Genomic DNA, 23783 nt, shown 5'->3' with positions numbered 1-23783 from the left:
CATGAACGTGTCCCCTCAGACCGAGTTGGACGATCTTCTGGACAACCTGCAGGGCGGCGGCCATCATCTTCGTCAGCCGTTCTCCCGACAACTGTCCAGAGGAGGTCCGGCTTCCTCTTCCTCCTCCCCCTCGGCGGCGCCGTCCGCCTTCCCGGCAGACAAGCAGAGCGTCATCGGAGACATCCTGCAGATGATGGACGCCCCCCACGGCACTCACGACGTCCACGGGGACCACGTTAGCTCGCCCCCCCAGCACACAGCCTTCCCCGCCATCAGCCCTGCAGGTACACAAAAGGGTTAGGGTTTCAAATAAGCGCCAGGGTCAGTGTTTGCAAATATGGTTTCAAATAAGGGATACGGTTTCAACCAAAATTAAGGTTTAAAATCAAGATGTTAAAACAGGGTTAGTTAGCTTCAAATGAGAGATTGCAGCAAAATTCTGACTTTTAAGTTAGGGTTTCAGCTGGTTTACTGAATTAATTCAGAGTTAGGTTTTTTAAAGTAATGTTCTAAGCAAATGTGGCGAAAATTAGGGTTCTAAGTCAGGGTTCGGGTTTTAAATAGGGTTTAGGGGTTTCAAATTGTTAGAAGCCAAGGAAAGGTTTCAAATAATGGCTTCAACTTTGTTACAGGTTTAAATCTGTCTTAGGATATCCAATTAATATTTGAAGCAAAGGTTAGGACGACAAGCCTGGGTTGGGGTTTTTAAATAATGGTTGACTTTCAAATAAGGATTATGGTTTCAAATTAATGCTTGATCAACTGTATTATGTATTTAAATCTGGGTTAGTATTTCAAATTAGGGTTTGAAGCAAAGGTGAGGGTTTCAAGTTTTCAATTTCCCTTTTGGTTGACATTGGCCAAGTGGTGCAATGACACAGCAGATCCAACAAATGATTACTTAACAAATTTCATTACTGCCACCTACAGGACTGAAGTTGAACTTGATAGTCTTTTAATTTCCATTTGCAATTCCTTCTGGCTCCCGTAGGTGGCGCCAGGCCCGTCCAACCGGCTCGAGGGTCGGCACCCGGCAGGAGCCTTTCGCAGGATGGCGTCGCTGGCAAGCCGCTCGCACCGCAGCACAGGAACGGCAACAACGGCAACAACCCTTATGCCTTACTACAGCAGCAGCAGCAGCAAGGCATGATGGGAAATGCAGTCAACAACCGTGCAGGTGACAACCACACGCAAGATGCACAACATACCAACAGCTTTTTTTGGGGTTTTTTTTTCACACAAATTCAATTATTTATACATATTTCTTCTTGCAATCATGTAATTAAAAAAATTATAAGAATAAAGTGTGAGCTGAGGGTTTAAAGTTGGGTGTCAAGCCTGTGTTAGGGTTTTAAACAAGCATTTACATTGTTTCAAAATTGAATTCAAGCCATTGTAAATTAGGGTTTGAATTTTGGGTTAGGGTTTCAAATTGGGCTTAAAGCCTGGGTGAAGGTTGTAAACGAGCATTTTAGTGTTTCAAATTAGGGTTCGAAGCCTGTTTAAGGATTCAAATAGGCTGCGAAGCCCATGCTAGGCTTTTAAACTAGAATTATAGTCTTTCAAACTAGGGCTTGAAATTAGGGTTGGTGTTTAAAGCAGTGGCTTGGGTTTCATACAAGGGTTACAGATTCAAATTAGTGTTTCAAATTGGGATGTCAAGACGGGTTAAACTGGCAGGATAGTGTTTAAAATTAGGGTTTGAAGAAGCCAAGGTTTGGGTTTCAAGTTAGGGTTTAAAACCATGCCTAGTGTTTCATATAAAGTTTAGAGATTCAAAGGAGGGTTTCAAGCCCTAATTAGGGTTTCAAATTAGTGTGACAAGCCTGGGTGAAGGTTTCAAATGAGCAATCTAGTGTTTCAAATGAGGGTTTGAAGCCAAGATTAGGGTTTGAAATTTGGGTTTGAAGTATGCCTGGAGAAGTGAAAATGTTAGTTGCATCTCCTCTTGTGTCTTTTCCTTGTCAGCCATGTTGTCCAGTGGGCCAACGGCGGGCTCCCTGCAGCCCGGCTGGGGCCCCCAAGGCCCGGCGGGAGCCCTCCTGGCGCCATCCTTGGCCCATGGGGTTCGGGCAGCTCGCATGCTATCCAACATCAACGGTGGCGTACCCGCCAGGGGGCCGCCGCCGTCCCGATCCGTGGTCGGCATGCAGATAATGGCTGGCGGTAAGACACATGATCACATTTTAATTCATTTATTTTAGCGGTGTCAAAATAAGTGCGTTAATTTAAAGTTCCTTTAACTACCCCAAAAAAAATTTAACGAGCGCCCCTTACTTGTAAAGCCTGTACTGGGGGAATTCCAGTCGCAACGTAGAAGTCACGTCCACGTCAAAATTTAGCTGTAATAATAATGCATATATTTGTGGAGACTTGGGGTCAAGTTGTGTTTTACAATTTAGAAATTTTTAAATATGCAGAATTTCACAAGTTACTTCATGTTAAAGATTAGATAGCTCTTAATATGAAAAGAAAAATGCACTGAGCTGTCACCGTCTTACTAATGCAATTGTGCCATCTGGTGGCAGAAAAATTACCACTACACAAATCAATATCACACTTGCTTTTTTACAGTATAGTACTTCTTAATTTAACTACATTTTATGAATTATTATGAAATGACTAAATCAATGATTAAAAGATGCAGGCATATTTCTATTAGTTAAAAAAAAAAATCCATTATGTTAACAACTATACAATTACAATTTTTTTTTATTGTACATTTAGAACAGATATCAAATTTGTGATTAATCGTGAGTTAACTGTTGAAGTCATGCTATTAATTTTGATTAACATTTTTAATCGCCTGACACCCCTAATTTATTTCAATGAAATAATAGTTTGATTTACGTTTTTTACATATTTCTAATTACTGAGCCAAATATTTAATAAAACGCTGTCAATAAAAAAATATATATAAAATATGAAATTTTTTGCCAGGCAGGTTGTGTTGAATTATTTTGAATTATTTTGTGTAATTGTTATACTGAGGGCAGACAAAACAAGTTTGACTTCTTTCTGTACGCTTTCATTTATTTTACTTAACTTTGAATTTCCATATTGCTTTATATTATATTATATAAAAAAAAAAAATTATTTTACAAATGAATAAAATAAATTGAATTGAATTGAATCGTGTTTCAATATCATGAAGGCTCAAACACTGATCCTTGAACAAATATGGCTCGGAGACAAAAACATCAACGATTCAAATATTTATTTCCTTTAGTCAGTAGGTGGCGCTACCACTTTGTTCAAATAATATCACTCCATTGACTTGACATTCTTCTTCTTTTGTTGAATCAGAGATGGAGCTGCCAAACCCCGCCTACCCTCAGCAGTACGCGCCGCCCAATCAGACAGCCCCGTGGCCCGACTGGATGATGATGGACCACTTCGGAACCCAAAACCGGTGGGGGGGATCTCAACCTTGAGCTTAACTGAACTAAAGTGAAGTGAACTTAATGGAAGCGCGCTGGTCCCAGGTCGCCGTACGGGGTCCACCCAGAGGACGGGCCGGGGTGTGGCGGGGCGGCGCCCGAAGGACCGGCAGACGAGGGGGCGCTCCTCAACCAGCTGTGCTCCGTCCTCAAGGACTACGAGGGCCTGGAGGAGCTCGACAAAATGCTCGGCATCCCCACGCTGGCCGGACAGGTGACCCAAACCTCAAATTCTAATTAGCATTTGAAACCTGGTCTAAGGTTTTTAGATTTGGGTTTCAAATCAGGGTCAGGCTATTATTAAATTAGGGTATGAAACCTGGATTTGGGTTTGAAGTCAAGGTTGTGGTTTGAAATTAGGGTTTGGCGTGGGATTCAAATTTGAAATATGAAACCTGGTTTAGGGTTTTTAACTTGATTTAAAATTGGGGTTTGAAAAAAAAGGTTTCAATTTAAAATGGAGGTTTCAAAACCTACTAGTTTAGGTTTTGAGTTGCAGGTCTGGCTTCGAATAAAAAATTGGTTTAGGGTTTTTAGGTAAGGGTTTCAATTAGGGGTCAGGCTTTCAAAATGAGTGTATAAAAACTGGATTGGGATTTCAAAGTGTTTCAAATTAAGGTTTGAAGACAAGGTAAGGGTTTGAAATTATGGCTGTCGAATTAGGTTTGCTATTCTGGGTTAGGGGTTCAAACTAGAATTTGAAACCTGGTTTAGGGTTTTTTTACGTTAGGGTTTCAAATGAAATGGTTTGTAAGTGGGCTGTCTTGGTGATATCCAACTAAAGTCAACTTGTGAAATTTGCTCAGGGCGGCGCGCCGGAGCGGAATCCCGTTTTCGGGCCGTCAGACGCGAAGCCCCCCGTGTACGCTCAGCACTACGCCGGCTACGGCACTCAGCCCCCCGACGCCTCCTTCCTCTGCGCCCCCCACATGGGGCACATGATGAGGATGCCCGGGCCGCAGGGCCCCCGGCCGGGCGGCGTTCGGCCCCCGCCGCTGGCCCCGCAGCCCAACAACCTGAGGCTGCAGCTGCAGCACCGCCTGCAGACGCAGCTGGTGAGAAGCATTTTTAGGACTTTGGGATTTTTTTTTTTCCATGAGATCACACTCGATCATATTGTAACTTATAAAAATCATGAAACAAAATGTGAAGAATGAAAAATGTTTTGCTTCAATTCAATGCCTCGTTGTGCTGCTTGTTCTAATATTACTGCAGCTTACTGAGAGGTTGTGACCGTCCTTATTATACTGCCCCACGATGGCAAAGGCCAGAAGGAGCAACACAAGGGCTATTGAATTGAAGTAAAAAAAATAAAATATATAAATAAATAAATAAATATCTCACAATATTGTAAAGGTTTATTTTCTCCTGATTTGTTTTGTGTCACATGCTTGTCGAGAAACGTTTCAGGTAACTGTCTGATTTTCCCCTCCTAGAACCGTCAGCCAATCATGAATCAGATGACTGGCCTGTCCAGCATGAATCTACCTCTCAGGTCCAACCTTCCCACCCAGGTCAGACTTCAAATGCCAAATATTTTATATTTCATACAGAGCAGTAATTCATATCTATACACAGTAGTTAGAATACGTCGAACATTTGGCTTGTATTTTTGTCTTATTTCATTGCCAATCGCACATAAAGCTAGCGATTTCGTTTTTGTCCATTTTATGTTTAATACAGAGCGGTAATTCATTTTTTTCACATCTACTCGTGTAACTAATGCATGAATGTGGCTGCTTTGGTTAGCAATGTTAAAAAAAAAAAAAAGATAACTAACATACATCACTGTGTGAAGAATAGCTTCTGTACAACAAAATAATAACACTAAACTACCATTTTCCGCTGTGTAATGGAAGCATTCATTAATATTTTGTGGACCAATTATAATCGAGACCCTGTGAAGTCTGCCAAGCAACAAATGACTGCGTAAGATGTGTGTTTAACAGGCCAAAGTAGAAATTCAGCCGCAACATCTTCAACTGATGTCATATTGCATTAAAACACACGAGTGATGACTTCCTGTGGACTTTTCACAATAAGGGTCACAATATCGCGTGCGTCTTCCCAGGGCTCGTTCAACGCGCAGATGTTGCTACAGCGTCGCGAGTACCTCAGCAACCACCTGCGGCAACGTCAGCAGCAACAACATCAACACCAGCACGGAGCCATGATGGCCGTCAACATGCCACCCAACATGGCCGCCACGGGGGGCGGGTCCAATCCGTGTCTCTCTCAAAGCGCCGCACAACACTTTGCTTACGCCGCACCAAGCTACGGTACACGCAACGTAAAAAAAAAACTTGTGTTTTTACAGGTCGGGGGGGAACTGGCAGATGTGGTTGCTAGAGAAATTCTGTTAAAAAAAATTTTTTTTAAATACAGTGCAAATGTAAGCAACTTTACGAAATAACTTGTCATTTTACTTTTGTAACATTTTCTTACTGTCAAATCAACAGTTGTGTTTGTTTGAGAGTTTTAGGACATATTAATGCTTCATTGTTTATTTATGTCACAATTTTACAGAAATTCACTGCGGTTCAGAAAATGAATGGATGGATATTTTTTTTGCCGCTTAAGCAATATTTTTAGATTATTTGCGAATACTGTGCAGTACATTGTTAAAACAATGACATCAGATAAATTACAGTGAGATCATGTCGGCCTTGTGACCTTTTTTTTTTTTTTTTTTAACTAAACCCTTTTACAACTTCTATTAATTATAAAAACAAGATAGCAATAATAACTAATTACTCAACTGCATGTCTGTGGTAAAGCAAACATTGTTAGCGAATGCCACTGCTAGCTCGAACCAATTGTAATTTGTAACAAACAAACAAACAGTCACTGGTGCGTTTTCATTTGCTTTATTGAACAATCGGTCACAAAAGACAGTCAACAGGAGCCGATTGTTGGGATAAGTAATAAGTTTGCATTCACTTGTAAACATAAAAGTGGAAAGAAATGTTAAACTGATAGAAATATATACAACTTTTAGTCATTGATACAGTAATTTCATAATTCATAAAATTGAGTTAACAATTATTTTTTTTTTTACTGGATTTAAAAAAAACAAGTGTGGTATTGATGTTGAGGTCAAATTTCTGCCACTAGATGGCATAATTGCATTTGTAAGACGTTGGTGACAGCTCAGTGCATTTTTCTTTTCATTTTAAACACTATCTAATCTTTAACATCAAATAACTTGTGAAAATCTGCACATTTTTAAAGTTGTAAAATATAACATCACCTCAGCCTCCACAAATATATGCATTATTATTACATTTATTACTGCTCATTTTTGAGGTGGAATTCTCCCAGTTCATTGGTGTTCATTAATCGCACGTTAAAAAAAATGAGTGGCGTTAAAAGAACTTTAAATTAACTCAAAATTAACACACTCATTTTGACACCACTAATAATAATAACAACATTTTTTTTTTTCAAATTGTGCAGGAGGCATGAGCCAGCATCCTCATCATCATCATCATCCTCCTCCTCATCCTCATCATCATCATCATCATCATCAAGACTCGGCCTCCATGTTGGCTTGTTCTTCCGGCAGCGCCATGTTGTCTCCCAGGATGGCGGCGGCCCACGGCCAAATGCAAGGAGGGCCGGCGCCCGCCTACCCCGCCGCCGGGGCCGGCGACCTCAACGGATGGATGCCGACGGCCAACAAGTACTCGCGCACACGCTTTAAATAAGGTTCGGATTCCGATTTTGACGTGATGATGTTTTTGTTTGGCAGCGTGTACCAGCAACAAGTTCCCTTCGCCAGCGGCGACGGCTTGTACAACAACAACATGAGCGGCAGAGGAGCAAACATCAACAACATGTCGGCACACGTCAATAACATGCGCCCGGAACAGGTCAGACATTTTTACATCATCCGTCCATCCACCCATCCATCCGTGCAGCCACTAATTCATGTGGCCATCCAGCCATCAGTAAATCCACCCATCCATCCATCCGTCCATCTGTCTATACATCCATCCATCCATCCATCCATCATCCATTCATCATCCATCCAAACAGTTAGTCCACCCATCCATCCATCTGTCCATCCATCCGTCCATCCGTCCATCCTTCCATCCATCTATCTGTCCGCCCATCTGTCCATTATTTAATCCATCCATCCATCCATTTAACTCATCCATCCGTGCAGCCTTCCATCCATCTATCTGTCCATCCATCCATCCATCCATCCGTCCATTCTTACAATCAGTCATCCATCTATGTATCCATCCATCTGTCCATCCGTCCATCGTTCCATCAGTCAATCCATCCATCAGTTAATCCACCCATCTGTCTATCTGTCCAGCCATCCATCCATCAGTCCGTCTATCTGTCCATCTGTCTGTCTGGCCATCCATCCATTTAACCCATCCATCTATCCATTTACCCGTCCAGCCGTGCATGCATTAATTCGTCCATCCATCCTTCTGTCCATCCATCCATCCATCAATTAATCCTTCCATCATCCATCTATCCATCCATTCTTCCATCAGTCCATCCATCCATCCAGTTAGTCCACTCATCCATCCACCCGTCCATCCATCCATCTATCAGTTAATTCACCCATCCATCCATCTTTCCATCCGTCCATTCTTACAATCAGTCATCCATCTATGTGTCCATCCATCTGTCCATCCGTCCATCTTTCCATCAGTCAATCCATCCATCCGTTAATCCATTTATCTGTCTATCTGTCCATCCATCCATCCATCAGTCCGTCTATCTGTCCATCTGTCTGTCTGGCCATCCATCCAATTAACCCATCCATCTGTCCATATACCCGTCCATCCGTGCATGCATTAATTCGTCCATCCATCCTTCCATCCATCCATTTATCCATCCTCTGTCTGCCATCAATCCCAGCTGACTATGAGTGAGCGGCGGTCGCCAGCGAGCCACTGTTACGGCCCACAAAGCTGGTGGCCGTTTGTTTTTTGTGTGTGTGTGTTTTGTGTGTGGACGGTGTGAACGCTCCTCCCTGATTGGTGGACCACTTCCCCGACTCGGTTCACCAATCAGGGCAGGGGAGTAGCTCTGATTGCCTCATGGGGTTGAGGTGCCAGACCCGCGGTGGTCATTAGTGGCCACAGCTTAAAAGGCTGGTGGTCAGGACGGGAGCGGGAGCTGGCTTTGGTTTTTGCCTCCCTTTCCTTTGTTTTTTTAGTTTGCCACCCCCGATACCTCTTTTGTGTGTTTTTGTTTCGTCCCGACTCTTTCGTGAAGTGCACCGTTCGCCACAGTTGCTTTCCTGTTTGTTTCATTACCCACGATTCGTTACAGTGTTCGCCATAACAACTATCGCTTCTATTCTGCAGTCAGTATTTTCCTTGGGTGTTACTTTGACAGTGAGGACCTCGGGAGCATTGACTCCATTTTGTTTAGTTTCTGTGTTTTGTGTTCCGTCATGTGTTGTCCACCGGTTTTGTTCCGTGTGCCCCCTACCCGCTCCCTAACGTCACTTGCGTGCCACGTCGTACGTAACACCACACGAAAACAAAGTAAATCAAATCTGGCGTTTACCAACGACAAAGGTGTCCAAACTACGGCCCGGGGAGGCATTTGTGGCCTGCCATCCATTTTCTAGCAGCCCTCAGCACATTCAGTACATAAAAACACAAATACAATTGATTTGTAGAGCTTTTCTAACTAAAATCTTCTTTATAATTCCTCATGAATATTTATATTTCAGTTTGTAAACATGCACGAGGCAGATGATGATGAAAACTCCCAATGTCTTTGCTTTAGCAACTTTGACAGATGTTCAAAATAAGCTTCTTTTTTTTTTTTCAATGTAAAATTGTGTCTTGAATACAAATGACTGGCTGTTAATATGAATATTGTGGCACAGGTTGGTGACGGCAATCTGATCTTGGATCAGCTGGCGGGAATGGACATGCTCGCGCAAGAAGGAGACGTCAACTCTGTGAGTCAAACTCTTTTGGAGAAATGAGGCGCTCGCTCCTCCGTTATAAATGTCGCGGCATTGACGCGTGTCACGAATAAAGCACCCAAACAGAACATTTCATTTCTAGTCCTGCTGCTCGGCGGCCATTTTTTTTATGCATGACATCAAGGAGGTATCCTGGAAACCAGACTCAATGAGGTTAATTTCTGAGGCGGAGCAACCTGACCAGACAGACGATGGAAAGAACCAATCAGCAAAGAGCAGATGTGACGTTTATAAAAAAATAAATTAAAAAAAAGCAACATGCTGAAGCCAAGTCGTAAACAGTTGCAGTGGACGGAGATGAAGTCAACTCAATATTGCAAAGAGAGACACTAGTGATGAATGACTCGTGATGTTGTTGCAGTAAAAAAATCGATTTTGAATGTTATGAGAAGGACGGACTTTGTTTTCGGTACCGAAGAGCGACTTTGCTCACGGAGAAAACGTCACCGCAAATAACCAATCGCGCTCAATGGCAGACTTTCCAGACCCACTTTCTGTCTTTCAAAAAAGTAGGTGTGGCTTGCTAGGCTATCGAGAAGGTAAAAGACAAAGGAAATAGCGCTGTCAAAATGAATCAATTAATCAACAACTTATCAATTATCTAATTATTTGACAACTTTTTTTTATTTTTATCGAGTAGTCTTTTAGAATAGGGCTAGACCGATTATCGGCCGGGCCTTTTCACAAAACTGAAGGCCGATAAAGTTTTTCTTTGTTTATTTACACAATCTTAAAAAAATACAAATATGGCAGTAAAAAAAAAATATATATAACACGTAAAAGCCATTACGGGCTTATCAAGGACCTCACTTAGGAATAATAAACTAACATTTTAGTAACAAAAATAGAGTACCAATAATATTTATAGCCCCAACAAACATAAACTAATTCCATTAAAAACTGTACATACATTCAGTCAAGCTTCTGCACCACCAAATCTCTTTGACATTAAAGTTTCTTTAAGTTTCATTTTATATTTAGATAGATACAGAATCAGTTCATAATTGTGAATTTGTATTCCATAATTTGAATGTAGCGAATTTAGTGTTTTCATCAGGATTCGTAAAAATGTTCACCGACAGTTTTTACTTGTCGTAAAGACATTTTCAACATATTCAGACAATTTTTCATTATCTGCGAGGAACCTTAGTACTTTATAAAAAAAAATTAAGCTGACACTCAGAACCAGCTACACAAATAAAATAAAAAAAACATTTAAAATTAAGAAATGATGTTGAAAATTTGGAAAACTTTATTTACAGTAGAAAACTTTCGGGAACTATTTACGTACTTCGTTTTTAATTTCGCTTAACACATGATGACGCTGGAAGCTTCCTGCAATTTTTTTTAAAGCATTTTTTAAACAAAGCTGTCAACTCTTTTTACGTTCCAAAATAAAAGAAAATATATATTTATTTTTTAAAATTTTGACACTAAATCTTTTCTCCAACTTTTGTGCCCTTTTTAGAACTTCTGCTGACACAGTTGATCGTGTCCAGACGGATCTGGGAAGCTTCAAGTCTCAGCGCCTCTCAAAAAATAACATCAAATAACAAATCCCTTTAACGATGACTGGAGCAAATCTCAAATCAGCATCTTTAGATTTCAAGTCCTTGGCGGTCCAGGACGGCGGCTGGAATGCGGTTTGCTGCCACCTACTGGCGGCTACGTGCAACTGCAACAACCTGGTGACTTTCCTCCTCTGTAAGCCAAATTTTTGTATTCTTGACAAACATTCCCATTTGAAAGCCTGACTGAAGATGAGGACTATTTTCCAGAGATTTGAGTCGCGAGATGAAAGTGGATCGTCTTTACTGTTCCAAATACTTTTCAATATATTGCAACTGCTGTCGTTTTTGTGTTCAGAAAGAATTTTGTTTATATGACAAAGCGGCCACGTGGACTCGTTTGGAGCCAACGGACACACGAGTCAACCGCAACTCAACTTTTGGAGTTGAAGTTGAGCCATAAAAAAAATTGAAAAAAAGTCAGCTATCGATTGGCTCGGCTAGGCTAGGCTAGGCTAACTTATCACTAACAGAGGTCGGCCCGAACCAAATGATGATGATGACGATGAGGAAGTGCTGTTCCTCCAATCGTATTGATTAATGATCATTCAAGAGCGAGACTGGGCTTGAGTTACACAACATTCCAAGTGAGAAAGCACTGAATTGCGTTACTGAATTAACCATTTAAAAAAAAAAAAAAAGCAACGGAAAGGTTCAAAAACAACAAACAAAAGGTGTTTAAAAATGAACTTACACTGATTAAATTATACACAAATGATGAAATAGAATTGGCAATAAAATGTCAAACTTATTTGATATATATATATTTTTTTTAGGATTAGAGATGTATTTTAAAAAAATAATTTGAAAAAATGGCATCCATAATTTTTTTTAACTATCCCACGTTATTAAAAAAAAATAAAAAATTAATGAGTAGCCATGTGTTTTCCTTTTCTTTTTTTAAACCGATCTGCCACTTATTTTTCTTTCTTTTTTTTTTTTTAAAAACCCAATTAGGACAGTGACAAGGAGCGTCAATCATTTGTGTATTTTCATTTTTGCGTTTTAAGTCCTTAACCCTCGCAAATGTTGGAATTCCTGAACTGAAACAACCAATTACAAAAAAGAAAACATTGCCAAAGATTTATATTAAAAATAATAATAATCAAGTACACTATAATCCAAACACTGAACCCCCAAATACCCCCCCCTCCCCCCATTTTTGTCGATTTGTATTTATTTATTTTATTCTATTGACTAAAACCACACCTATGCCTGTTTTTGTAAGTATTCGTTTGGCGCCATGTTGGTGCCGAGGACCTCCTGGACATTAAAGTGTGCCGAGGAGCATCTCGTGGCGTTTGGCTGCCATCTTGTGGCACCTATAGGCAACTAGAACCCTTTTCGTCCATTCTGGATTTTCACAATTTGCTGCAGGGCGAACGAACACTTCCTTTACGCAGCCTCTGTTGACTGTTAATTACTCTTGGTGGGGCCCGAATGTTCACGGGGCCCAAAGGGGCTGAGATATGATTCGATTTTTTGGACGGTACACGTTTTCTTGATTTTTTTTTGCTTTTTGACACTAAATATGAAGCGAATGTATCATCAGCCTTAACTGTCTTGGATGCTAACGTTAGCGTCGACTGAATTAGCATTTGAATCCAAAGGCTGCTGAAAGAGATGAAAAGCACATTGAAATGAATGCAAACCGAAAGTTATTATTACCATGAGTCTTAAAATGACGCATGATGGTTTTTATGACGAGCGTTTTAGCCTTGCTGGTTCGTGAGTGAGCGAGCACGCAATTGAGCCACAGAGAACTAAATTAATTGACCATTTTTGGGCACTTTGCAAGGGGGAGTACTATCAAGTTTTGAGTTTCGTAGGTTGGATCCCAGCCAGCAACTACGGAGGACCAAAACTACCGAAATAAAAAATTAATAAATAAAAATAAATTAATAAAATTGAAAAAAAAACGGATAAAAAATTGTTTTTTAATTAAATACAGGAAAATAAATATAAATGGAAATAAGAACAACAAAAACAACAAAACAAAACAAACAAAAAATATATATATCCATAAATAAATAAAAGTAAAATAAATACAAAAATAAAATTATTTTTTAAATCTCGTTTTCTATTTTTTTTATAAATTAATTTATAAAAAAATATTTTAAAAAACTAAATAAATCTATTATTAGTTTTATTTATTTATTTATGGATATACTGTGTATATACAGTGCTGTTCAAAAGTTTGTGAACCCTGCAGGCATGGTCAGATTTTTTGGTATAAAATATAAAAATAACCTCATTAAATGTTTAGTCATACCCAAATCTACAATGCTGACATTGAAAATAATACAAATACAAAGAATGATAATATTGTCATTCATTCTTGAGCAAAAGTTTTAATTTAAGAAAAAGTCCGATTTCATGGCTGCAAAAGTATGTGAACCTCTCACTTAATCGGACATCGCACCTCCTTTTGCAATGACGACTTCATCCCAACACTTTCTTTCGTGACTTTTTGCAAAAGTTGAGAGAGGTTGGATGGGCGTCTCGCACCAACTGCCCGCTTCAGGTCCCGCCACAGTATTTGGAAATTCAGGATTTCAACCGGGCACATCCGGAACATGAATCTTGTTGTTCTTCAGACATTCCTTGGTTGTATTGCTGGAATGCTTTGGATTCTTGTTATCTTCTACCAGGCCTGTAACTTCACAAAGAACGGCTTCGGGTTATGATCCAGGATTTCACAATATTCCTCTGAATTCATGATTCCCTGGACTATGTGGACTTGTCCAGGTCCTGAGGATGAAAAGCCAGCCCAGAACTTAACATTCTCACCACCATGCTCCACTGTAGGGTGACGGTTCTGTTGCTGGTATGCAGTGTTGACTTTTCACCAAACGTGACTGTGACCAAACGGTTCCATTTTGGACTCATCTGTCCACAGAAGGGACTTCCAAAAAGCTTCAGGTTTGTCCAGGTACTCTCTGGCAAAGTTGAGATGGGCAGCTTTGATCTTTTTTTGTGAGCAGAGGCTTCTACCGAGCAAGCCTTCCATGAAAGCCTCGTCGATGGACTTTTCTTCTGATTGTTGAAGCATGCACGTGTCCCAGATGCAGAAAAAGAGGTCCGCAAATCCCTTGATGTGATGTTCGAGTTGGCTTTTGACCTGAATTATCATTTTTCTTGTGGTTCTTGCTGATATTTTAGAAGGTCGTCCACTTTTAGTTGCATATGATCTGCTTCACAGTGGAATGATGAAGCTAAATTTTTTTTTAGATGACCTTATAGCTTTTCCCAGACGGATGTGTTTGTTGTCACTACCCACTTCCTGAGGTCCCCTGACATTTCTCTTCCTCTCAGCATGACTGACCTGTATGGGTTCACCTGGGCAAGACTAAGGTGACGTGGTTTTGTCTCCGTTTCAGTCAGCGATGCACAATTTCTTCGCTTCTCATTTCATTGGTCCATTTCAGGGGTTAGTTTAGCTACCAATTTGTCTTACCTGATCCTACTTGACTGCTTGTTTCAAGCAATGCAGCTCAGGGGGTCACTTACTTTTGCACCTACATGAATTGACCAAAAACTATTTTTTATTAAGTTTTGACTACACAATTGATTAAAAAACAACAACAATGCATTGAATTGATAAACCTACACCTGTTATTTCATATCAAATGTAATGGTTCAGATTGAACAACAAAATCAGGTTGAAACAATTGGAAAATCCAAATTGCTCAAGAGGTTCACAAATTTTGAGCAGCACTGTATTTGTTGTTTTTATTTCCATTTATATTTATTTTTTGTGTTTAATTTTGGAATTATTATATTTATATCTGATTTTATTTTCACTTTTATTTATTTATTTTTTAATATTGGCAGTTTTAGTCCTCTATAAGTAACATTGAGGTTAACCCAAATAAAAGAAAAAAACTGGTTTAGCTCAATAGTGCTCTTATTCCAAAAAGCCATCACAGCTAACATGAAAGATGCTAAATGACGTTGACTCAATACAATTGATGTTTATGTGTCGTTATTGACACTAAACCTTGATTTAGGCCAGTTTTCATCAGAAAAAAAGGAAAGAACGGGAATTAGCCCACTGTTGTTCTCAATGACTCAATTTAGCTCGAACGTTTTTTGTACTAAGCAGCAAAATCGATTGCAGGGCAACTGCCAAAGTTCTGTGAATTGTTTTCAGGACTGAAACATTTGAAAATGAACCGGTGTTCATAATGCCTCGATTTGGTTTAGTACAAAGCGGCAGAATGACTTCCTGATAAACAACCAAAGTCGTTTGCAATTGTACAAGATTGGAATGTTTGAGAATTGACAAAATGTGCTTTAAAAGTCGACAATATTTTAGCCGTGGAATTTGCCCACTCCAGCTCTTCAGTTTGTCAAATGTTGTTGCAACGATTGCAGATCAACACGTTAAAGTAATTCGGAATGTTTGACATTCAACTTTTTCGCCGATTTTTTTAGTCGTCTTCTTCTACTGATTGTCCTTTTGCGTAAACTTGAATGAAGACACACTGAAACGAACGATTGATTCTTGGTGAATGTTGGACAATCAAACATTTGGGGGGGGGGGGGGGGTTCTATACAGAAGCACATTGCATTCAATTGAAAAAAAAAACGCCTCCTGTTTTTCTGTGTAATTTTTGGGGGGAGCTTTGTTTTTTGGTTGTTATTTTGTAATTTTCTGTTTTTCTGAATATTTTTTCCTGTTTTTTCCTGATTTTTTTTTCTTATCATAAAAAAAAATCTGAAAAACAGGTGAAAAAATTTGTAAGAAAAACAGGAGGATTTTTTTTAACTGTAAAAAAATATTCTGAAAAACTGGGGGGAATTATTATTTTTTTAACTGAAAAAAAAAATGCTGGTGCTGTTTTTGGGGATTTTTTTAAACCTCTGAACTGATGTATACGAACATGTCAATCGATCGGCATGATTTTAGTAAGCTAACGGTTACGTTTCTACCAAAACGCATGCGTGAAAGTGTCCGCCATTAGCGAGTCTGCAACAAGTCACTTGGAGGTCAGAGGTAAAAAATAAATACATAAAAAATACTCAGAAGAACAGAAGCTGGTGCTCTGTTTTTCCTAAATAATTTTTTTCTGATTTTCTGAGTTTTTCGGACAATTTTCCCCCCATTTTTTTTTTATTTATTTTCTTAAATGAAAAATATGCAGTAAAACAGAAAATAAAAAAAAATACAGAAAGAAACAAAGCCCCCCCCCTCCCAAAATTAGTTATTTTTTTCTTCAAGTGAATGAAATACACTTCCTTATTTATAAGCCCAAAGACGTGACGAGGAAAAGCCATTCACGTGTCCTGAATGTCACTTTTCAGCCTCTCCGTGGCTTACATAGTCAAAGATATCTATATTAATATATATATATATATAGCGTATATTACACAAATGTGACGGCTATTTTTCTGGGTGTGTACCTTTGTTGCTAAGAATGCCTTAGAAGTTCACTTCAATGTATTTTGTTTTGTTGTATGCGACATTTACGGATGTTTTACGGCTCAGTAGATCCAATTTGAAATCAGGAATGTCAAATACAAGATGGAATATTCCATGATGCTTTCAATCTTTTTTTTCTTTTTTTTTTTACCCATTTGATTCTTAAGATTAGAATGTAAAATGTTCTTTCTTTTTTTTTGTTTGTGCAGCAGAAAGACATTACGTGGGCTGTCCAAAAGTTCCAAGCTGTTTAAGATATGAATAATAATATATGAACGAATCCTTCATGTTGCGAGAAAGTTGAATCAAGCAAAGACTTTCTGCAAAAGTTGTGGACGCTAACGCTGCTTTCGTTTTGTCGCTGCTTGTTAATTTATGATTGATGCCACTGTAAATAAATGTATTTTTATTCACACGTCCTGCCTCTTTGTGTTATTTATTTTCGGCTATTATGTTTTATTATTTCTTAGAGTTTTTTGTCACGTTACATTTGATGTGGTTCAAATGCAGTGTGTTGATGGAACTGCAGGGGGTGACATGTTGCAGACAGTATATATATATATATATATATATTTAGGGGTGGATAAAATTCTGAGAAAAAAACTTTACACTTTATAAAGTGGCAAAATTACGATTTTATAAAATGGCAGATTTGCGAGAAAATAAATAAGGAGATAGTAATTGCTTTAGCAGAGATTAACCATGTCATGTTCGCACTTTGAAGCGTTGGGTGCAATTTTGCCACTTCATAAAGTCTCTCTCTAATGATTATTTATGATATCCGGTCAAGTTGCCTTCAGTGACAATCTGAAATCAGGCTTTTCCCATTCATGCTGTCTTTACGTTTTTCTGCTGTTGCCTTCAGGGACACTCAGGTAATCAGCAGTTTCTCCAGCTATCTCTATTTTTTGGGGGCGGGTTCATCACTGTAATGCCTTCAGTGACAGTTGCAAATCTGACTTTTCATCCTACATCCCTCTCAATCAGCCAATCGTAATTGATGTTGCCGGAAATCAGTTTTCTTCATCCATCCATCTTCTGCAGTATCGATCATCCAATCAAGTCTAGTGTTGCCTTCATCGACCGTCAGAAATATGAGATTCCTGCATTTATTGAGCTTTTTCTTGAGTCTTTATTTCACATCTAATCCAAATTGGTGTTGCCTTCAGGGACAGTCAGAAAACTGAGTTGTCGCCAGATATCCATCTATTAATCACTGAAGAATTGATCGGCCAATCGTGTTTGATGTTGCCGGAAATCAGCATTCAGGTCTAATGTTGCCTTCAGGAACAGTCTGAAATCAAAGATTTCTGCATCCATTCAGCCATTTGTTGAGTCTTTATTACCTTCTCGAATTGAAATTGGTGTTGCCTTCAGGGACAGTCTGAAATCTGACATTTCACCATTTATCAGTCAGTACAGAATTAATCAGCCAGTCATGTTTGATGTTGCCAGAAATCGGACTTTTCACTATCCATCCAGCTCTACAATATTTATCACCCAATCAAGTCCAGTGTTGCCTTCAGGGACAGTCTAAAATCGATGCTTTCTCACCCATAACTGAACTTCTGCTTCTAAATGTGCTCTCATGGTCTGGAATGTTGCATTTCACTTTTGTTTTCAATGACTTAAAGCATTTCCTGTATGTACAAAAGCGCGCGTGAACATGACGTTTGTAACGAACTTACTTTTTTGTTTGTCACGGAGACACTTGAATGCGTTGTGTGACCTCTGTGTGACCTTCCCGTCCAAATAGGACGTGGCCACACACCTGCCTGCCTCCCGCCGCGTGAGAGATACGACACGCTCGCAACTCACGACTTCCATTTTCTTATTCTGTCCGTCATGAACGCGCGATTGGGACATGCCGCTTGCCTTTTGTGTGCGCGCGCGTGCGCGTGCGCGCGTGTCGACACCAAGGATGCTGAGCCGGCCTGCTGCTTACACACTGCCATTGCGCAATCACTCGTCCAAATTTGCAACACGACGTGTCCTAGGGATGTTCGAGACCACATTCTTCACACCGATACCAGTACGAGTACTGAACCCTTGAGTAGTCACCGATACTAAATACCGATACCACAAGTGCATAACATTCTCCTAAAAAAACAATGACCTACACATCCCATTCTTCCTTCAAATGGCATGAAATCGTGGCAATTTTCTGTTCTTCTCATTTTGAGTTCAGGAACGTGAAAGGCCATAAGAGGGCGCTGTCTTCGTGAGAACTGATACTTTCAAATAAGTAACTTAAATCGGCACAAATTCCAAGACCTAACATCAATACTCGGCCATCCCGAATGCGCACTTTCAGTCTCCCAAAAGCATTTCAACAAATCAGAAACTTTAAAGCACACTTTTTAAACGTAAATGTGATTTTAAAAAAAAAGAAGCAGCTTTTTGTCATTTAATACAACATTCAAGTGCAAGTCAATCTGGCGATTTATTTTTTTGCCACAATCAATCTAAATGTGAGATCTAAGGTCAGTAGCGACACTTACTTACGCGCACACAAAAGATCTTGACGTCAATTGGCTATCACAACTGTCACTCACTCGCAAGCCCTGACATGATTGGCCAGTCGGATGTTTGACAATCCGCCCGGCAGTTTAGCAGACAGCAAAGAGGAACGAAGTCTCACTCTGATTTTCCTCTTCACTGACATCGCGAGTCTCGCGTGAACATAAAAAAAAAAAAGCGATACAATTTCTAAATCACCTTCATTACTGCTCGCCCCGCAAGTGTGACTTCCACGTGGACGCGGTTCACTCGCTACTCTCCACTTGCTCTCGCTTAGTCTCGCGCAGGCTTGGTGAGCCATCTTGACTAAGGTGAGAGCTTTGCAAAAAGGGGGCGTCACCCACTGCAGTCGGTCCCGCTCGCTGGCTGCATCCAAGCGGACCCGGCCGTCACCGTCCACAAGGCAGAAGGCGCAGGAGAAGGAGAAGTTCAGCTTAGACATGTCGGCCCCCAAACGACAAGACACCCGGAAGCTCTTCGAGAACTTGTCCGGCTCCGGGAAAGCCATCGCGGTCCTCACCAGCGGCGGAGATGCCCAAGGTAACAACCGGCGAAGCCCCCGGGTTCCATTATCGGACGGAGCGGATGTAGTGGGGGACAAATAATACTAATAATAATAATAACAAAACGAAACATCTTCATTCTCTTATTTAATATGTTTCGCCCTTTTGGGTTTGACAAACATCACTACTCACTTGGTCTCGTCATTACATACTCGCTACGTCAAAGCAAGACAGTTTTCCCTTAATAGGACATTCGTGTTGCCTTGGTAACCGCCCCCTTCCTCAAATTCCAGCAACGTTGGGGGTGGGGGGTAAACTCAATTAGGTAGAAAACGAGGACGCTTACGTCCACATGATTAGGACATGTCCGATAATGGAATCATCGGCGCAAGTGAATGGTGGAAGTAGGTGTGTTATAGGCTGCACCAAAAAAAAACAAAAAAAATAAAACGCTCCAGCCTGAGTACATTTATTATTATTAATAATTCATATGATTATTTTTTTACTTCCAATAGATAGAAGTGTTCTCATTGAGGAGCATTGGTGCGGTTTTCAATCGAGTTTTATTGGGAGGTTATGCAATAGCGATGTTAGCGCACACGCACTTGCACACGCACACGCACACGCACAGCTTGTAAGCGAGTTTGTATGTGTCGACATCAACAAGTGCTATTCTATATAAAAAAATAGAAATAAAAAAATCCATCCCTCTGTCCATGAGGAAATCGTTGTGGACTTGCGCACAAAGTAACAAAAAAAAAGGCAAAGCAATGTCGTTTTTCATTTATTTGAATTTTAAACACGTCGACTTCTTTTCTGCAGCTTGAAACAATTGGTGTCACACACAAGCGCGCAGGATGAGTCGTGACGGTGTCAAGGCTAACAACGTTCAATACGCGCACTTCCGTTTTGTGACTTTCGCGATAAGAGCAGCCGTGCTACTTTAAGGTCGGGTTTGCGCTTTTACGCTGAAGGCAAAAGGCGGGGGATTAGTTGCTCCTGGCTGCGCGTGTTCGCTTGACGCGCGCTCTGGAAAAGCGACGCAGCGCCTACGTGAGGAGAAGCAAGTGCCTCAGTCAAGGGAGGAAATGAATGGACACCACATACACACAGCGGAGAATGCAACATCATACGTCACATGCTTCCAGCCACTACAATGTTAAATACATGCCACCTGTTAATCGTGATTTCGTGCCACATTATTTTTTATTTGTATTATTCTTTAATCATTCCAAAAGGAAAAAAAAAAATGCCATTGTCTCTTTGTTCTTTTAGGGATGAACGCGGCGGTCCGAGCGGTGGTCCGCATGGGGATTTACGTGGGAGCCAAAGTCTACTTTATACACGAGGTCAGATAGAAGCACAAGTGAACATAAAAGTTTATGCAAAGATGGTGTGAGATGTGAAGCAACAACGACGACAAAATAAAATGTGATAGTTATGTGATCGTCACGTGAAAATAATAATACAAATGCGGCAGTCGTGGGTTAGGGTGAGAGGTCAAGAATGAAAAGAGACATTGCTAGTAAGTGAGAAAGAGCAAAAAAAAAAAAAGTGACATTGTTTAAAAAGAAAGAGTAAAAAAGAGACACAAAATCAAAGTGCCACACTGACAAAAAACGGACAATAGTTAAGAAACATCATACTGCTAAAATGTTGAATATGGTTAAATAAGTGGTAAAATGACACACTGAAAAAGAAAACAAGTGGAAAAAAGTAGGCCAAAAATGAATAAAGTGACTTTGTTAAAAATGTGAACAAGGTAGAAAAAGTTGCAAAAAAACAAAGTGACATTCTTAAAAAGTGGAAAAAAGGTGAAAAAAAATGAAAGAGTAAGATTGTTGGAATATTCAAAAAAAAAAAAGAAGTAAAAGTTGACATTAAACAAAATGTGAAGAGGTCCGAGTGGCACTTGAGCGAAGTTTGAGGAAGTGTCCTGGTTTAAGCGTCCGTTGAATTGCTAATTGGACCAAAGTCCTGATCTTCGCTGACTCCGCTTTATGAGACGCCAAACACGCGCTCGCTCTCATCCTCTTCTGCTTTTTACTTCTTTGGCGGTCACACAGCATTTATTTTATTTTTTTACCCAAAGAAACATTTTAAGTACATTAGTGTTTCTGATGAGTCATTGATTTTCTGGACCATTCAAAATCAGGGCTTCCATCCAACATGATTACCTCCACCAAGGAGGTTCACAAGAACATCCAGCAGGACGAATCAAATCTGACCTCGTTCTTCGGGGGAATCGAACACGTCTTCTGAGGCTGCAAGCCACTTTTGTAGCAAATGAAAACTGTTAAAAACAAATTCTTGAAGACGTGTCTTGCGTGACCCTGACGTGATTTGATCACGTTGCGCCAAAAAGTCTGGCTGATGACGTTCCAAAAATGTGACAGTGAAAATGTCAAAATATGTGACGTTGAAAATAATGTCGAACGACGCAAAACTTGAAATGTGACACACAAAAAAATGTCAAGTGTGACACTAAAACAATATATATATACTGAAATACTGGAAAAATGCAAAGAAAGTAAAAATCACTGAAAAAATATGTAAAAAAAAATTGTTAAAAATGTAAACAAGACATATATATGAAGTGAAAATGTGTAAATACAGTACATGATGATAAAAAACAAACAAACACATAAATAAATAAAATGTCTGTAAAAAAAAAAAGCACATATTGAAAAAGTGGCATTTTGAAAAAATGGGAAATGTGACCCTAAAAAATACAAAATAAGGAAAAAATAAAGTAAAAACAATGTGACAGTAATAAAATCTCTGTGGCAGAGAAAAATGAAAGTTAAGACAATGTTAAAAAAAAGAATGCATGTATAACGGATGTGACAGTAAAAATGTTAAAATTGAGAACCACATTGAGAAAATGTAAAAATGTGACAGTGAATAGGACTATATGATGGTGAAAAAAATGGAAACAAAAATCTGTAAAATAAATAAATATTAAATATATATATATATATATAAATATATTATATTAAAGGACAAATGCAAAGAAAGTAAAAACATTGTGATATTGAAAATGTTTTACACAGGCAGCAGAGAAAAAACACAAAGTAATTTTTTATTTTTTATATATGAAAAACGTGTGTTGAAACATGACAGTGTGGTGTTCCACAGGGCTACCAAGGCATGGTAGATGGCGGCGACAACATCAAGGAGGCGTCGTGGGAAAGCGTCTCCAGCATGTTGCAAGTGGTGAGCGCAACAAAAGTCGTCTCACGTCCTTAACCTGCGATGCGCAAAATACGCCCTCTTGACCGTCGTCCACGGCCGGACCCCCGCAGGGCGGCACGGTGATCGGCAGCGCCCGCTGCAAAGCTTTCCGCACGCGCGAGGGTCGCCTGCAGGCGGCGCTCAACCTGGTGCAGAAGAGCATCACCAACCTTTGCGTCATCGGCGGAGACGGAAGCCTGACCGGGGCCAATCTCTTCCGGGAGGAGTGGAGCGGACTCTTGGATGAGCTCCTGAAGAAAGGTGAGTCAGGCCTTCAGCGATGCTTTAAGGCAGCCACTTGGAGAATGTGGGCATCCATCCTGCTATCGCTCCTTGCATGCTAAGTGAACGCGCTACAAAAAAAAGCTATAAGGTGACAGCAAAGCAACTAAAATGACGAGAAGAAAACCTCACAGTAACCTACGTCACACTGAGAACATCCATTTGGAGAATGCGGTCATCGATACCACTATTTCTTGTACGCGACGCAAGCGCCTTACCACTTGAGCTAATTCCCCTTGTTGCAATGCTAACTTTCCCACTTAAAGAGACTTTCAAAAGTGAATGAAAAGCACGACAAGACAACCATGGGGAGAATGTGGGCATTGACACTACTACCCCTTGCAAGCGCTCTACCACTTTTCCAAATTCTCCTGAACAAGTACCTCACTTTTCACACTTGGAGAAAACTTTAAAAAATGCCTGAAAAGGGGGGACAAGAACAACCACCTGGAGAATGTGGGCATCCATCCTAACACTGCTTGCAAAGCAAGCTTTATACAGAAAAGTTAAACTGGGACAACAATACCACAAAAATGACTGGAAAGAATTTTGCAGTGTCAATCTGGGAAAACCAGCCATCTGGAGAATCTGGGCGTCGGTCCCACTACTTGCATACAAGTCTTCATTTGAGCAACTACACCCGTTGACTATGCTAAGCAAGCACTCTCCAAAAGGTTAAAAGGTGACTGCAATGCAACAAAAAAAGGCTCAGTCTCATGTGTCTGACAAGAACAGCCATTTGGAGAATGTGGGCATCGATCCCATGACCTCATCCATGCAAAGTGACAGGGAATGTGGGAACAATTTCAGTGATTGGCTTTTGCACAGTGAAAAAAATGGACA

At 40.1% G+C, this 23783-nt stretch overlaps 2 protein-coding genes across 6 annotated transcripts in view; both read left to right on the top strand.

Moving 5' to 3' along the window:
* The window catches only part of LOC147180415 (nuclear receptor coactivator 2-like), a 65128-nt gene extending 50570 nt beyond the window's left edge, over positions 1-14558 (top strand). For both annotated transcript variants that reach the window (XM_086079691.1, XM_086079692.1), the window contains exons 11-22: positions 20-284; positions 992-1177; positions 1969-2166; positions 3307-3412; positions 3486-3654; positions 4247-4495; positions 4877-4954; positions 5512-5719; positions 6897-7122; positions 7192-7312; positions 9307-9381; positions 10877-14558. In XM_086079691.1, coding sequence (XP_085935817.1) covers positions 20-284; positions 992-1177; positions 1969-2166; positions 3307-3412; positions 3486-3654; positions 4247-4495; positions 4877-4954; positions 5512-5719; positions 6897-7122; positions 7192-7312; positions 9307-9381; positions 10877-10888 — 1893 coding nt within the window. In that variant the 3' untranslated portion in view covers positions 10889-14558. The remainder of the gene's footprint in view (positions 1-19; positions 285-991; positions 1178-1968; positions 2167-3306; positions 3413-3485; positions 3655-4246; positions 4496-4876; positions 4955-5511; positions 5720-6896; positions 7123-7191; positions 7313-9306; positions 9382-10876) is intronic.
* A 4618-nt stretch (positions 14559-19176) lies between these two features.
* LOC147180373 (ATP-dependent 6-phosphofructokinase, platelet type-like) overlaps positions 19177-23783 on the top strand; it is a 40602-nt gene continuing 35995 nt past the window's right edge. For 2 of the 4 annotated variants that reach the window (XM_086071756.1, XM_086071773.1), the window contains exons 1-4: positions 19177-19461; positions 20700-20773; positions 22563-22640; positions 22730-22919. In XM_086071756.1, coding sequence (XP_085927882.1) covers positions 19362-19461; positions 20700-20773; positions 22563-22640; positions 22730-22919 — 442 coding nt within the window. In that variant the 5' untranslated portion in view covers positions 19177-19361. The remainder of the gene's footprint in view (positions 19462-20699; positions 20774-22562; positions 22641-22729; positions 22920-23783) is intronic. The other 2 variants (XM_086071764.1, XM_086071747.1) reach the window with 2 other exon arrangements.

The sequence above is a fragment of the Leptonotus elevatus genome, chromosome 1 (genome assembly GCF_054856555.1).
Source record: "Leptonotus elevatus isolate MCC_2025b chromosome 1, RoL_Lele_1.0, whole genome shotgun sequence".
Taxonomy (NCBI): Eukaryota; Metazoa; Chordata; class Actinopteri; order Syngnathiformes; family Syngnathidae; genus Leptonotus; species Leptonotus elevatus.
The sequence above is the reverse complement of the archived record's forward strand: the minus strand, read 5'-3'. Positions and strand labels throughout refer to the sequence as shown.